At 34.7% G+C, this 16,566-nt stretch overlaps 1 protein-coding gene across 4 annotated transcripts in view; it reads right to left on the bottom strand.

The window, feature by feature from the left end:
* The window catches only part of LOC119643520 (filamin-A), a 77,806-nt gene that overhangs the window by 40,685 nt on the left and 20,555 nt on the right, over positions 1-16,566 (bottom strand). For 2 of the 4 annotated variants that reach the window (XM_038042883.1, XM_038042885.1), the window contains exons 3-8: positions 5,575-5,719; positions 5,162-5,497; positions 4,595-4,609; positions 3,772-3,863; positions 2,412-3,704; positions 1,964-2,350 (exon numbers count right to left, since the gene is read on the bottom strand). In XM_038042883.1, coding sequence (XP_037898811.1) covers positions 1,964-2,350; positions 2,412-3,704; positions 3,772-3,863; positions 4,595-4,609; positions 5,162-5,497; positions 5,575-5,719 — 2,268 coding nt within the window. Of the gene's footprint in view, positions 1-1,163; positions 1,731-1,963; positions 2,351-2,411; positions 3,705-3,771; positions 3,864-4,594; positions 4,610-5,161; positions 5,498-5,574; positions 5,720-16,566 lie in introns of all 4 variants that reach the window. The other 2 variants (XM_038042887.1, XM_038042884.1) reach the window with 2 other exon arrangements.

Below are 16,566 nucleotides of genomic sequence, written 5' to 3'. Positions count from 1 at the left end.
ACCGTTCAAAAAAACTTCAGAGAACAAAACACAACGAACATCGGCGAATTAGAAAATAGGCCGTGAATGGTTAAGAATTAATTATCAAAAACATTTCGCTATGCGCTATTAATATCGATGGCTACACGATACGCAATGTTTTGCGTTGTTCGGAAAGTCATTTCGTTTATTTTTTTTTGGGACAAAATGAGAGGCGATAAATATATTGTTATGAACGGTCAAATTCGATCAATTTAATTTGCCAGCGATCTTATGAATTGTTATTCGTCGTTTTGCATCACTTAAACCCTTTATTTTGCCTTCATTAGTTTCAACGGACCTTGTCGGAAAATTTTGTAAACGAGTTTTCGTAGTCGTCTTCGTCAACATATCTTCTTGATAGACATTTAATAATTTTTTTCTTGTTGTTGGATTTTGCTGCTTCTGACTCTCCATAGTTGCTAAGGCGCCGCACAAAATCTATTCCGCAGAAGCAAACAAAACAAGCCTCGCTATATTGATTGTGAAGATATATAAGGAAAATGCGACTCAAAAGTCAACTTGACTGTGAGAAAGTACAATTATACCCATTGTTGGTGGGGAAAAAGTGAAATGACTTTCCGAACAACCTAGTAATATTGTTAACAATTGCATTTACTCACAGGCTTATAAGATTGCTAAACAATATTAAGTTATCAAAGCCGTACGTATCATCGATATCTTTCTATTTTTACAATATAACGATATTTCATAAAACACAATTGCATGCTGGGCATATGGTTAGTTTAAAGCATAAAAGACTCATTGAGTGAATGGCTCTCAATGTTGACGCAATAGCGGGGAAGGTTTTGCAGCTGGAAAATTTACAAATGGCAAAAATTATACATATATATAATATGGAACCGTTCTAAGAAAGTAAAACTCCCTTAGGAAAGCAAAAATTTGTTATCGAAAGCTTTGTGCAATCCACGCGCATTGGCAATAATTATCACAAGACGCTGCGCTGCGATTCTTTTGTTCATGCTGGCTGTCTGCTAAGAATTTATTTGATATTATTAATGGAACCGGCTTGCAGCTACAATTGGAAGGTAGTTAATGCATGAACAACGGCATACATCAACAAAATAATTTTTAAAAGAGAATTATAACAGATATCATTGGATGGCTCTGGAGTAATAGCCTACCATGTGGCTGTATGCCGATGCCACTAACTCGTGTATTGTGGAGATTCGGCAAAGGTAATATAAACGGTTGGAATGGCGATCCCATAATATGGCAATCGTTGAATGTTATATTTACAGTGTAATCTCCAGATTCGGTTGGGAGATAGGCTACATTACAGGTTCCATCACCGTTATCGCGACAATTGATTGCTGCTTCACAGGGCCCCTCTACAGTGACACCCAAACCGCCCTGACCGGCTCCCCTTGTATCGATCATGAATTCAGCCGGCTGGCCGACTAAACCTCTTTCTAATCCCGGACCAAAGGCACGCACTTTAGTGGAATCTCCAACTCCCAAACATTGTAAGCGGAAAGGCCTCGGTGTAATTGGTGTACCGCCAAAACAAATGCTCAGTAAATATTCGCCTAATTGCGTGGGAGTAAAATTCACCAAAAATCCTTCGGCTGTAGGTATAACGTGCGCTTTAATACGACTGCCTGAAGGACTAGTGATGGCAACAGTCAAATTCGCCTTAGGTAGACCATGTGTGATGACGCGAAACTGCTGGAGACTATTCAATGGTGCAGCTTGTACGTGAATGAGTTTGTAACGAAAGTTTTTGGGCTTAGATGATGACCTTGTATAGTTTTGTATGTTTCTTTGCATGTTTTTTGTTTACAAAACGCTTGACAAACATTATGCGTTTATTTTTTATTTTTTTATTAATTTTATTTATTTAATTATTTTTTAAAATGATATTTGTATATATGAGAAAGGACTGGAATGAGTGCATTTAAAAGCTTCAGATGTAAATACTTACTTGGTTCAAGGCCATCTACTTTAATTTTGGACACGTCGATTTGCGATTCAACCAAAACTTTTTGACCGATAGGAACACGTTGATCGCCATAAGTCATTGTAGTAGTGTAGGCGCCTTTGCAGGGCGGTATTACTTCGACAGTATAGGTTTGATCTTCGTTATCAATGACGCGACAGGGTAGCTCAACTTTAGTCTCGTCGTGAACAATTTTAACTTTCAATTCAGCTTCGCCAGCGTCACGGCAATCCACATTGAAGTGTGTGGCAACGTTGGGACGTACGCCCGGCTGCAACCAAGGACCAAACGACTGAACTTTATTGGCGTTAACCGGAACACCAACATTGACTCTGTGGGGCGAATTTGACGCAGCCACACCACCATAATTAACTGTAAAAGAAATGATTAAAAATTCTTAGAAATATCTTCCCCGTTTTCATTTTAAGCTTACCTTCTACCATATGCGGCACATTCGAAGTAGGTGTGTAGGTGCATTTATATGTTTTATCTGGTTGTGGTTTGATCTCAACGGGTATTCTATCGCCGTGGTTGTCTTCGACAATAATATCTAGTGGCGCTGATCCTGCCTTGCTCGTATCAACGGTGAAATGGGTTGGTTCTCCCAGAGTGACACCGGTTTTTTCTAAACCTGGACCATACGCTTTAACGTGTTCGGGATGGTAATCTGTGCGTGGTAGAATTTGAGCAATATAGGGCGATTTGGGAATGTCTTCTTCATCGCATAGAATATGCACCGAGTATTCCCCGGTAGCTGTAGGATGATATTTCACTAAAGCAGAGCCGTCACCGTTGTCGTGACACTCGATTTCTGCTTGAGATGGACCAGCCACCGTGAAGCCCAATGCGCCAGTTTCACCATTAGTTTCTACAACAAAAGCAGCTGGATAACCAACAACTCCACCCCGCAAACCTGGTCCGAAAGCGACAATGTTAGAGTCTTTTTGGGGGCCTACTTTCACTTCGAGCGGTGATTTGTTAATTTCTTGACCAGCGAAAGTAACAACAGCTACATAACGGCCTTCTTTCATAGGAAAATAATGACATTCGTATGTATGAGCATCTAATTTTGTTAAAACGACATTTTCGTTCATGCCGCCCGGTCCAACAATTCGCACTTCAGGCATGCCTTCTCCAGCGCCTTCAGTATATATCTTGAAATCCGCATCATCGCCTACTCTGACGCCGTTAGGTTGTAAGCCTCTCCCTGAGGCTTTTACTTTACGGACATCCGATAAGGGCGCTATCTTTACCGGGAAGGGGCTACCCGGTACAGGTGTGCCAGCATAAAAAACGTTAACTGAATGAAGGCCGGTCAAAGCAGAAACATATTCACAACGCCACACATCATTTTCAATTTGACGCACTTTAGCGGCTACGGAAGTCTTATGATTGGCAGGATCAATGATAATAACTTCTGGTACACCTTTTCCAGCATCTTTGGTCAGAATGTCAAAGAAAGTCGGCTTACTGACTACTACACCCATTGGCTGGACACCGGGGCCTGTAACTTTAACTTTAGATGCATCGCCGGCATGACCTTCTACCTTAACATAAAAGGGACTTTTTGGTATGTCACGCCCCGAAAATTTGACAAACACTTTGTGTTCACCCTCCAATTTGGGAATGTACGAGACAGAATAGGTAAGATTTTTGTCGTTGTTAAAACGTACATCAGCTTTTTCAATTAAGCCATCGGGCGATACAATGTCAACATCGACAAGTCCTTTAAAAAATTAAAGGAAATTAAAAAATTTTATTCGTAATTTTTAAAATTAATTTCTCTTCTTTACCTTTGCCCGCCGAAAAAGTTTCAACGGTGAAATTAGCTGGAGCTCCTACCACCGGACCGACTGGTTCAATACCCGGACCGTAGGCGCGTACTCTTTTAGTTAAAATAAAAAATGAAATAAAGTTTAATTAAAGAAATAAAAAATTTCATTTCATAAATTAAATTAAAAGCTTGCAGAAGGCGAAAGAAGATAGAATTTTTTGATGCTGCAATAGGATAGGAAGCCATTTAAGAGCATTTCCGTTAGCTTGATTGTGTTTTAACAAAATCTAAGCAAACGCAAAAAAAAAAAAAAATTTCAACTTTTCCAAAAAAAGTAGTTGTAATGCGGTCGAGTTAATGTTTTATTCTGATGCAAGGACTTCATTATCATTATCTCAATGCGCCCACTTCGATCCCGCGTACATAGTTCAAAACTAAACACTTTTGTAATCAGTTCATTGTATTGCTACAATTGATCGGTCGATATTGAAAACGTTCAAGACATTTTCGTCCCGTCCGAAGCGTGACATACAAAAATATAAGATTGTTTAAACTTTTCATCTGTGTTAGTTAATTAATTTTGCCGCTAACAATTTCTCTTTCCCAACAAGCACAATGAAAGAATGAATTTCGATTGATCTGTAGTTGCTGGTAGTTAAAAAGTGGCAATAATTTTAAAAAAGGAAAGTTACATGACCGTTGGACGACGAATCAAAGTTTTAATGATGATGCAAACTAAAGAATATTAAAAAACTGCAAACTTTTAACGAAAAGCTTAAAAAATTAATTATAAAATCAATAATAGTAAGCAAACAGAGGCAATTGAAGCATTCTAGACTTACCGCGGCGGAGGAATGCTGAGAATTTCATTATCATATATAGTTTTGAATATTTTTACGAGTTGATACGCGGTAGGTTTTGCGATAACAAAAATTTTTTTTTAATTTTATATTTTGGGTTGAGGTATTCGCAAATTTACGATTGTCGGCAAATTAATAAACATCATAAGAGACAAGAGATGTAAAACAAAAATCCCATAGATTTGAAAAGGGTTAAAAAAAAGTAGAAAATTTAAAGAGAGAGAGAGAGAGAGAGAGAGAGAGGGAGAGGGAGAGAGAGAGGGAAATAAAAAGGACAAAAAATAATGTCGCGTAAACGGATTTCGGAAGGTGGAAAGGTACAGTCACAAAATGGAAAAAATAAATAAATAAATAATAATAAAAATGGAGAGAGAAAAAGAGAAAAGGGGAATCGAAGATAAAGAAATTAGAAAATTTACATTTCATACGAAGTTATATTTTAAAAAGATGCTTAAAACGTATGAACAGGCGACGAGCGGAAATGATTGACGATTAACGTGCACAAATGATCGTTAAACTAAATGGGTACTATATATTATTTTAATGTACCTATTGGGGTTTGTTTTGGGTCTTAATGGAGCACCAGCCTTCAACTTTGCATTAGGATATTGCGATAAATATGTCATCATAGATTGCTCATCAACGTTGGGATTAACCAATTCTTCTGGCTTGATGAGCTGTCTAACATTCAACCAATCGTCTGCTAAGCCCATAGCTTCTGAGGCGTTTTGAACAGCATCCTTGGGATCCCAGACTTCCCAATCAGGGCACAAGCCCGGAGCGCAAGCATCGACCAATGCACCTACGGCTCTACCAGTAGTCCAATCATTGGTAAAGTTATTAATCGGTAAATCTGGTATCTTAGTATGTATCCAATTCAATAATCTATGAAGAATGGAAAAGGAAAAGTTCTGTTAAGGAAAAATTGTGTGCGAAAATACTTTTCAACAATTTCAAGAAACCTTTGTTTGGGAGTTGAACCAGTGCCATTCAACTGATTTTCGTCTTCACCGTCCCACATTGGCATTGATATGGAATAATGTAAGATGAGAGTCCATATTAAGCCCAAAATCAACTTTAATTTACAGTCAACGATATCGGAAGAATCTAAAATTAAATTGGAAAGAAGGATGGAAAGTGGACAGATTAACAACCATTTGTTATATCTATTAAAATAATATTATTGACAATTATTCGGTCGTGACCAAATCTTTTATACCCATCGTCGTTATTCTAAAAATGGCTAAAAAAAGGGGGAAAACTCAATTTTCGTGCGGATGACTTTTCTGTTTTAGTTAGAAAGCAAAAAACAAACAGCAAAGCAGTTTACAGTTTTTGCTGTGTAGGGCGGGCCCTTGTTGCCCGCTTTGAGTCATTTTCAAATTCTTTTCCAAATTTATAGACGATATATATGATTTTTACAACAGACGCTACATAGTTGGGGCAGGGGAACCGTCGACATACTTAGGTGTATTCTGAATTGGAAATTGGCGAAGAATTCATATACCTTATGGGTTTTTTGAAGCTTTTTTTTTGCGCGTTATAAACTCGTTGAAAAAAACCAAATTTTGGCACATTATAATATTGGGTAAGTGTGGTCTATTTTTCCCATCTTTGTACAAGTAGCGCAGTACCACCCATAGAATATACGTTCAAATTTTTCCGGATTTATTTGATGTAGTTCTTGAATAATGAGTGAAACCATACACACTATTCTGTCCCTTTTGAAAAGCATAGGGGTTCTCAGTTTATATGGTACTGCGTGTCCTTCGACAGATTTGGCCCATTTTCAATACCAACCTGCGTATAAAAACTTGGAATGTTTTTCCTAAATTTGAAATTATTTCATTTATTAATATTTGTTTACAACAAACATTACACAAAGGGACAGACGAAAGCTCTTAAATTGATTCAGAATTTTATGCCGATTAAGAGTATGTATACTTTGTTTAGTACCTGAAACTTCTTTCTGGGCGTTGCAAATGTTTTGACAAAATGAATGCACCCCTCCATACTTCGGTGATGGGAAAAAAAATGAAAACTTTAGCGTCTAAGGACCACTTCATAGTACACTCCATTTAAAGCAATACAATTATCCCAATGCTTAACTCAGATTCTAGAAGGCTTTTCGAAGCAGTTCCTAAGAGGAGTTCGTCTTGGCCACTTTCATACGAATTTTCTTTGAGGCGCTTAGGCGGTAGTATTGACTCAATTTCTAGCTAACAGTTTGTTCACAAAAATTAGCTTTGAATGAAAACATGAAACTTGCAAGGAAAGTTTCATGTATATTGAGATTGTAGGCTGTCTTCTCTAGACTTAATTAGGGAAATTTCAGTAAGTTTGTTTTAGTGCTGTTAACGTTTTCTTCTGACAGTTATTTCCCTAAAATCTTAGAGAGATGTTGCATTTTGGGGATTTGCTTGAGACTTTCAGACAATGTGTTTCTGTTGTCGGCATTCTAACACATTTCAACCCATAATACTTGATAGTTAACTAAGATCTTGAATGAAGCTTCTTCTCTAATCTATTTAAAATCAAAAAGTGTGCTATAGGTTGACGGTAGGACCGGCATACCGAAAGGGGCGAAACTTGCTACGTTAGGTACTGAAGCGATTTATAATTTCCCTCCACCCTTAGGATTGTCCTTGGATATGATTGAGGTAATGGAAAAATTAGTGAATCATCGTACACACACCGGTAAGAGGTACGTACAATAATTCCGAGTCTGAGATATGCACTTAACAAACGCATAAATATTTTGTATGTATGTTATGCCCACTTATCATGACATTTACATTGCTTGCTTATATTTGCACACCTATGCGTTCATTTTGACGATCAAGTGAAAAAAAGAGACGGATGAAAATTCAGATGAATGCTTGCTTGCAAAACAATCGATGAGCTAAGGAATGTAAAAAGTCAACATTGCAAAGAGTGTCACACGAATGATATGACTGACACACAAAACGTTTTTTTTTTCTTTTTTTGTGTCTTCCTAACAATTTATGTTACACATACGCGTGCGTATAAATACATATTTTTAATCCACACATACTTGTATATACTACTATGAGTTACTCCTATAACGTTATTACTGCTGTTGATATTGAAAACAATCAATGTAAGAGAAGATCACTAAGAGACTTGTTTTGCTTGCTTCGCGATATGACAAACGCTTTGTTTTAAGTTTGGAATCAGACACACAAAACGCAAAAAAAAAAAAAAAAAAAAAAAAAACCAGTTAACAAATATAGCATTGTGAATATAAACAAACAAATAAATGAACCAACCATGTGACGACGACCAAATAAGAAGCAAATATTGTTTCGTTACTACCAAAAAAAGCCGGTATTGACGACAAGCATTAGCATTCAAGTTCATGGAAAAAATTTCGTCAAATATTTAGACATTAACAACAATCGAAAATAATAAATGCGTTATTTCGATTTCGGTTTAATATGTGAACGAGTTGTAAAAAAGCTTGAATTTGCTTACAGACGCATGCTTAACATTTTTATTTTTAAGCTTTCACTCTACCGAAAATTATGCATAGATGCAGAAAAAGTGGCGCTGTCACGTTCTCGATGCGCTCACTGGAGGTATACGAAAATATTTGCTTGAATTAATCGAAACAAATATTGTTGCAAGAAATTCCATACGATTTGATGTAAGAAGTGTTTGTTACTCGTGTACACGACTGCACTGGTAATTGGTTTTATTTTTATAGTCGCCCTAAGACGATTTCTCGATACCCGGTATCTCAAACATATTTTTGTTATCTCAGGAGGTTATTGTTTCCTGAGAAGCCATTTAGATGTATATGCTTTAATTTGTGTGTATATTTGCAATGGAAAGCAAAGGCTAATAGAATTATAGTGAAAGTTATTGACAGTCTTTCATTACACCTTACATCACCTGTGAAACATATGTTATAAATGTTATAAACCTGTTAATTAAGCTTGTGCGGGTGTGGGTACAACATTCAGAAGGACTTGGAATAGGCCCGCTCGATTTTGTATTTCAGAATGACTTGCTGAATCGATCTAAGCTTGTCTGTCCATCAGCCCACATATTCTTGCGTTCAATTCACAAGATGCAAATTTTTGAAACATTTTCATGACATTTTTTGTTTTGGTCCAGGGACGAAAGCCATTAAAAATGGTTTAGATCGGAACACTTTTTTGACCACTTAACGGTATTAAATGAACTGGTGCAGGGTATCTAATGGTTAAACCTGTCCCCAAACATATTGCTGAAGGTATCAGTTTCATTGTTTTATCGCCTTATCCATATGTCGTTAGAGACTATTTTCGTTTAAAATATTTACATGACTTGGGCTATCGGTTTCAATCGGGTTCTGCAATAAATTTGAGGTTATTTAGGAAAACTTTTGCAATGTTTGGTTTTTTTTCTAACTTTGAACTTTCGGTCGAGACACTCAGACAGACACACGTTACCAAATCGACTTCGAATTTCAAGCTAAGTTATTATAATGTAGTTCATGAAATCTTCAATACTTGCTTCTGGGTATAACGGTTCTTCTATGGTGCGTAACGTTACTGTCGTTGTTGCAACCTCTTGCTGCAAACTTTCTTATGCTTAACATGTTCGTGAAACATGATTTAAAAAAGGAAAACTTGATTTGTATTTCAAGATCAATTGTAATTCAATAATTGCATTAAAATCTAGAATTTCAAAATGTACACCTATGTACGTATATACATGTAAATCATCGATCGACCTTCTTTCCCAACATAAACGAGTTTTACAGATAATACGATGAATAACGAAATCAAATATTGAAAGTTGGGCAAACAAAAACAAAAAAGCAGTTAAGATATGTGTATCAATATAACTGAAAAAATCGTACGTACGTATAAGAATATGTATAACTAACTGGATTCGACAATAATAACGACAACTAATAAAATTAATGAAATTGATTTACTTAGAAAAAGATTATATGCTGCTCTCTACGACCGATCGCAACTTAAACAAGAGAGAAAGTTATACTTGCTTATAGCGGATTGAGTAAATTGGCTTCATTTAGATTCAAAATACTTGTCGCGGGTTTTACTTTTTCCTGGTGCAAACAAATGCAACTTCAAATTTTACATTTCAAAGTCTTCCGTCTATGGAGACTAAATACACTTACTGCCGCCAATTGTTATTGCAAGCTTTCTCTTTACTTCGACGCGGCATAGAAGGCAAGAGTCCTCTGAGAGGTTCGTTCATATTTTCAGTAACCCCATATTGTGCAGAGAATATAGTCTATAACCACGATTCCGTTCTGCAGTAAGGCCCCCTAAGTGGCTGGACATTCGTTCTTCCATTCTTAACTAATTACTAAACATTGTCGTTTAGTTTCTAATTAATGACGTACAAGAGTACGATGTAGTATTAAAATCGTTGATAAGCCAGCCATTCTACAGAAGATCCAAATGAAGTGAATAGATTCAAATTATTATTATTCTCTGGTGGTGAATATAAAAACTTGGTTGCTGTACTGTAAGCACTATGCTGTCTTTTATGCTGTAACTTTAACTTTCTCTCTACCTCTCCTAACCCCTACGTATCGTACTCACCGTATCTCTTTCTCTATTTTAAAATCTTTATTGATGATCATAACTAACACAATTGATAAATTTTGTGCTTAATTAATTGATTAATTTCCCAATCAATTGATAGCAACCGGCTAAACTTAATGTTTTACTATCTTTAGTTTAATTTAACCTTAAAGCAAAATAAGAAGAAAAGAAAGTCAACACTTTATGTTCATTTAATCAATTGTTTTATTCGAACAATGACTTAAACCGTTTTAACTGTTCGTTTGCTCATTGTAGGCAATTAATTGGGTGTGAGTTGATATCATTAGAAGAAATTCATACTAAATACAGAAAAACTTATAACAGTGAATGAAGCAGTAAACAGCTTTCTTAAATAGCATACCGCTTTCGGTTGCGACAGGCACAGCAAATGATTATAATTACGACTGTATTAAAATTGTTCAATTTATTGCTAATTTACTAACAGAAGGAAAACGAAGAACTGTTTTTAAACACCATACGAAAATCTATGATTGCAAGTATGGATATAATCAACGTATTATACACATATACCATCGAAGGATGTAGCTTTAGTGAGTTTGCTTATATATATAACCATTTATATATATATCTATCAGTCATATAAAATTCCAAGTTGATTTGAGAATGACTAGCCGTCTGTTAAGATCTAAGACTCGTACGTGGTGTTTGCATAAGACGTCTACATTTTTGTAGAAGTTAAACCTAATGAAAATGGTTAACTTTATTGATTTGAAACCATCACCATATACCATGTGGTGTGGATCTAAAATTTCGAAGAAAAATATATTTCCAAATCGACTCCTTACAAATAGTGCAATGTGCAAAATAGTAAACTTTACAAATTTGTTCAAAGGTGGCCTCATTTGCGCTTTGCCTATATATTAGAATAATTTCAGATTTCGTTAAGCGGAAATTTCATGGAACGTAACATAATGTTTTCGTAAAAATCATTAAAACATTTTATTAACGCAACTTTAACTGACTTTTTATGACAAGTGTACGTTTCTAGCAGAAGAGCCGGCAGAATACATGTTCTCTTTTTTTTATAACATTTTCAATGACATTGAAAAACCGGCTTAATAATTCTTAAATACTGTTAAAATAGTAAACAAGTTTACTAATATGCTGCGATAGCTGTCTCTTTCTCATTAGAAAAATAACGTTAATCTAAGCCATCTAAAATTGTTTGGTTTACTGCATATTGTTTTGGAATCTTAATCTTTCTATAAAGGAATTAAGTTTAGTCCGTGCACTTCCGCGAAAGAAAATTTTCATTTATTTTTTTTATTTCTAATCTTTCTTCAGTTATTAAAAATAATTGCAATAAATATCATCCCTGAGTTCAAGACCCCAAAAAAATTTGTATTGTCCTAGGTGTAGTATTCGAAACAGATAAGTGACGCGTATAAGGTACATCGAGTTGTTTTTTTAACGCGGCTATCAATACTTTTTAATTAAAGTAAGAGCATTCTTCCATCGGTGCCACGATTTTATCTAAACTTGTAGAGCAAAGAAGAGAGATATCTCGTAGCGAGCAGTGAATGGGTTAAAACGAAGATGCCAGAGATGGCACAAAAAAATTATATGCAACGTTCCCAACGTCATAGGTTGCAGAGAGAAGAATAAAAAGAAGAAGGATTGACAGATGAAGTTTCCTGTTTGGATGTTAGGCAACTTTGTTTGCAATCTGAGGCGTACCTGCGAGACAAATTCGAAGAACTAGATTCTAGAAAAAAATTCTAATAATTTTTACGAACCGATTTCGGTTATTCAGTTCTCTCCGGTTTCAAATGATAAGCTCCAGACACGAAATAAGTGAAAAGTATACGAGAGAAAATTTTGTGTTCTTACCATAAATATTTCTTCTAGTACTGATTAGACACAGAGGGATAAGTTACTGAACAAATATTGATCAGAAACGGATGCCTATGTCTTAGAACGTTTGGTCTTGCTTTAAATGCATCAAAGCCACTGGCAAAACATAAGTAGTCGTCGCCTGGCAATGATCATTAAGGCGATGATGAATTGCTTGTCATGACTTTCGTCTTTTGTAAGCATATAAAATACGGTTAAGAGATTTTGAATATAAAATAAATAAAAAAAAGAACTCATTTGTCGACAAAAACTTAATTTGAAAATTGTTACGTAAGTCATACATGCGATGTTAGGCAGATGAATAAATTAAAATAAAAAAAAGGAAAAAAAAACTTTCAATTGAAAACGTTGGAAATATTACTCATATGCCAATAATTTATACATATTTTTATTTTCATTTTTATATATATATGTATATGAATATATATATAATTTTTGCTTTTACATTTTATTTACATATGTCTGTGATTTCCAAACATATTTACATATGTTTATATTTACTATTAATTCGTTAATAATTCATGTAAAAACACACCCAAACCCAAGTATATGTTGAGAATACCTTATAATTAAAAAAAATAGGAAAAAAATTGTGTTTTTCTCTTGCTGATAAGCTACACAAAAGTACAGACATTTAATAAAGAGCAAACAAAAAAAATATATATACATATATATATGAAAAAAATATTTGGACCGTGAAGTAATGCACAAGTGATGGAACTTTGTGCGGCAGTCCGTTCGTCCGTCACTAATAGATCGTCGTTAGTTAAGTTAATGCAAATTTTATTGACTATTAAAGATTGTGCAAAATGTTGTTCAACAATCAAAACAAAGAGACTGAAATAAGTAAAACGCAACATTTAACCGCTTTATTAAGGTATTCTCTTTCATGATCGTATTCTTCACTTGGGCACATTGTGTAGGTACATCGTGTCAAGTTCTTTTTTTTCTTTTAACCATAAATATTTTTATTACTATATGCCTATCATTAGAGGTTTACGTTGGATTTGTGAGCAGACCTCACTACCTACTAAACGAGGTACGATAGAAAAATTATAGAATTTTTTCCCGTTCCCGTGTTAGTGTAGTTTAACAGTGCAATGAGAGCAACAAACACAACGTCACTGCATAAAAGATAGTCGACTGAGATTCGCATTCAACAGCTGCGGGTTGTCTGTAAGCAATTTGTGATGCATTTTTGAAATGGATTCATTTCGATAAAAGCGAGAGCTGACTGAAGACTTTAGTTATTAAATACTTAATTCGGAGAGGGTCACCTTATCCCACATTCGCTGCAAGGCCTTTTCCTATTTTCAACGCCATCGATTTCATTCTTATGTTCTTATGTATTTCTCCAAAGGAAAGAATAAACCTTACATTCTACCAGTTTTAAACAACTTTTACTTGAACTATATAGATTTGATAAATAAATGTATTGGATGTGTACATCGATCGGCAGGAGCAGGTGTTGCATATAAGGTTCACTTTACTCAGCCGAACTCACAAGTCTAGATCGATGTGGGCTATAGATTACAATAGTATTTCGTCTTTTCTAAGTACCCTGGTGGGCGTAGACAATCGTATCTATTTTCAAATTTGGAAGAATTTATAATTCAACATTTTGTTCTTTCGCAAATACTTTCGAGATATTATGTATTTATGTTAGGTCACGGACCGCGTACAAGCTTTTCCACAAGCGTCTATAGCAATTGCAAAATTTTGTTAGCAATATAAGCGGAGATCCCGCGCTGGAATATCTCCAGCGAGCCTCGTACATGCAAAACAAACTGTGGCAAAATATATTTCACCCATAAATAATAATGGGAATCATCATCCACATATGATTATCTTTAATATTTAATATTTAATATTTAATATATTATTATATTTATTTAACAAACTTTTATTTAATAATAAATGTTAGATGCTTGTTACGTTTTCCTCTTTTGTTCGCTATAAAAACGACAAAAGCATTATTATGTATACTTAATACGCTTTATAAATTGATCAACGAACCATTAAATTTGTGGTTTTTTAATACCTCAGCTAAACTACTGGCTTTGTTCTTTCTTTCTTTTTTTTTTAATGTTAGAAAACAAAATTATTGTATTTGACAATTGCGTTTATTTATCGCATCATTATGCGCTTGCAAAGTGTTTCATGAAATGTGTATCGCAGAATTCCTAAAGAAAACCATACGATCTACGACATTTGTTTTCGTTTCCATGTATGAAAACATATTTCACTAGTCAAGAAGCTTAATATGTTACGCTTTCTATTGCGTCTACAGCACTCAAAAATTAAAAATACTTGTCAAAGGCGTCTTAAAATACATAAATATTGACCATCAAGTAGAATTTAAAAAAAAAAAAAAAAAAACTTTACGATCTTTTCCAGTTGGCCGATCTGGTCTTAGTGTGGTGGCATATGTGAATACAACTTTTAGAGAAATGAAAATTGAGCCTTACTTTGAAAGTTTGAAGATGGATATAACTTCTTCACAGTGATTCTTCAAAAGCTACAGCAACTTTAAGAAATAAAAACACTATAGTGGAGCATCACCACTTGACATGACTTTTCAAAGTTAGGCTTTATAGGAAATGTGGCAGAACAAGTGCTGCGATCCGTACCATTTTTCATAGCGTTCGTCCTCAGAGTGAAATACACCTATGCAGCACATTTCATGAAAATATCTCAAATATTTCGACTTATAGGCACAAAAAATCAATACGGACAGATGGGCAGACAAACGATTCAGGAACAAAAATTAAGAAGAATTTAATATGAAAGCAGTGCTTTGACAAGTTCATAAAAAAAGTATTTTCACCTATTGTTCTATTGCGCAGGCCTCAAATTTAACAGGAATATCTACCATCATCTCTCCAAGATTGGAAAGCGGAAACAGTCCAACTCTGCCAACTAATATAACACAGAAAATATATGCGTTTCTTAAAGCAATTAAAATTAACTCAGTTCATATTTACATCCTTCGATATTTGGGAAAAGCTAACTAAATACATCTCTATTTTATTAGTCATTCGGATTTTTAGTTATTCATTTTTGGTACTGCCCAATACCTAAAGCATGTACAATTTCCATAACTCGTTCTATTTCGCTGTACTTCAGGTGATGTCATTTTATCTCAAACCGCATTGTGTTGTCTGTAAATTGATTTAACTTACAGCTCAGCATGTGACGCAAACAGCTAAACAATTGTTTATTAACATAACTAGATGGTAAGTGTTAGTATTTTTCAAAAACTTTTATTTTATCTTCAAAAGTTCAAAATTTCACCATTAATCTATGCTGAAAGTTTTAATTTGAGGAAGCGGGCAGAGGCGGTTCGACAACCACTTTTTTCATAAAAAACTCGAACAACCGCTTAAAATTTAATAGAAAAATGCATTGCCTTCAATGGCGAAATGAATTTAGTTATAAGCGTGTGCGCTTTGTCTTGAAAGGGAGCTAAGCCTAATGGTCAGTGTTTTCTTTTCACTTTACCCATGACTTTTCTAAAACGACTTAGTAGCAATAATCGCAGCGTTTTTTTTACGGTCTTTGATGAACTCATGATTACACAAAAACTTTTTCCAAAAATCCAAACCGATTTAAAATTTTTTTCTAATAAATTCCATAGGATTTCTAGCAGAAAGATTGCCAAAACTAGAAGCTTCTTTCAAAAAGCCACAATTGATCGTACATTGGTTTTTTCAATATTGTTAGGGTAAAGACTTTAACGGACCAATGGTGCCTTGTAAGTGGCACAGCACTTTTACTTGCTTCCTCGTTCCTTCCCTTCTGATTACTGACTGTCACTTATGTGGCGGCAAAAGTCATTTCATTGTTGTTATACTTACAATTAGCGCGTTAAACATAATTCCAAATCACGTCTGTAAATTTGCGTCCAACTCTTGCTTACGTAGCTAATTCGAGGGAAAACGCGAAATATTTCCGGACCATTCAGCCAAATCACCTAATTGAGAATAATCCAAATGGTTTTTTTTTTATTTTTTTTTTTCTTTTGATGAAATTATGATAAAATATTCTTCCGCACGTTAGTGTTGAATAATCATCTAAACCAACTAGAGCAACCAATAAGGAATAACTGAAATTATGATAAAATTATTTTCTTAAAAAACTAAAGCTAAACGGGGAGTTTTCCTTAGATTATTGAAAACTAAAAGATCAATGATATTTTTATTCCCACCTATTATTTCTTATTAGCAGTAGTTTGACACTATGGTGTGGTATTCCCACGGTAACAATTTACAATTGCCTGATAAATATATCGGAAAGGTCAGCTATGCCTTATTTTCATTTTATTTATTTGTTTCTTTTGGGTTAAATGTATGACAGAAAGCTCGTGAAAAAATTTCAAAGCCATATATATATATATATATATATATATATATAAGATATATTTTCGATGTGTGTTTTCTCAAGCAGGCTTATCTAACAACTTCTCCTCACTGATTATTAATTGCTATTTAC

Source organism: Glossina fuscipes, unplaced genomic scaffold (genome assembly GCF_014805625.2).
Source record: "Glossina fuscipes isolate IAEA_lab_2018 unplaced genomic scaffold, Yale_Gfus_2 61164, whole genome shotgun sequence".
Taxonomy (NCBI): domain Eukaryota; kingdom Metazoa; phylum Arthropoda; class Insecta; order Diptera; family Glossinidae; genus Glossina; species Glossina fuscipes.
Note: the sequence above shows the minus strand (reverse complement) of the source record. Positions and strands in the feature narration are given on the sequence as shown.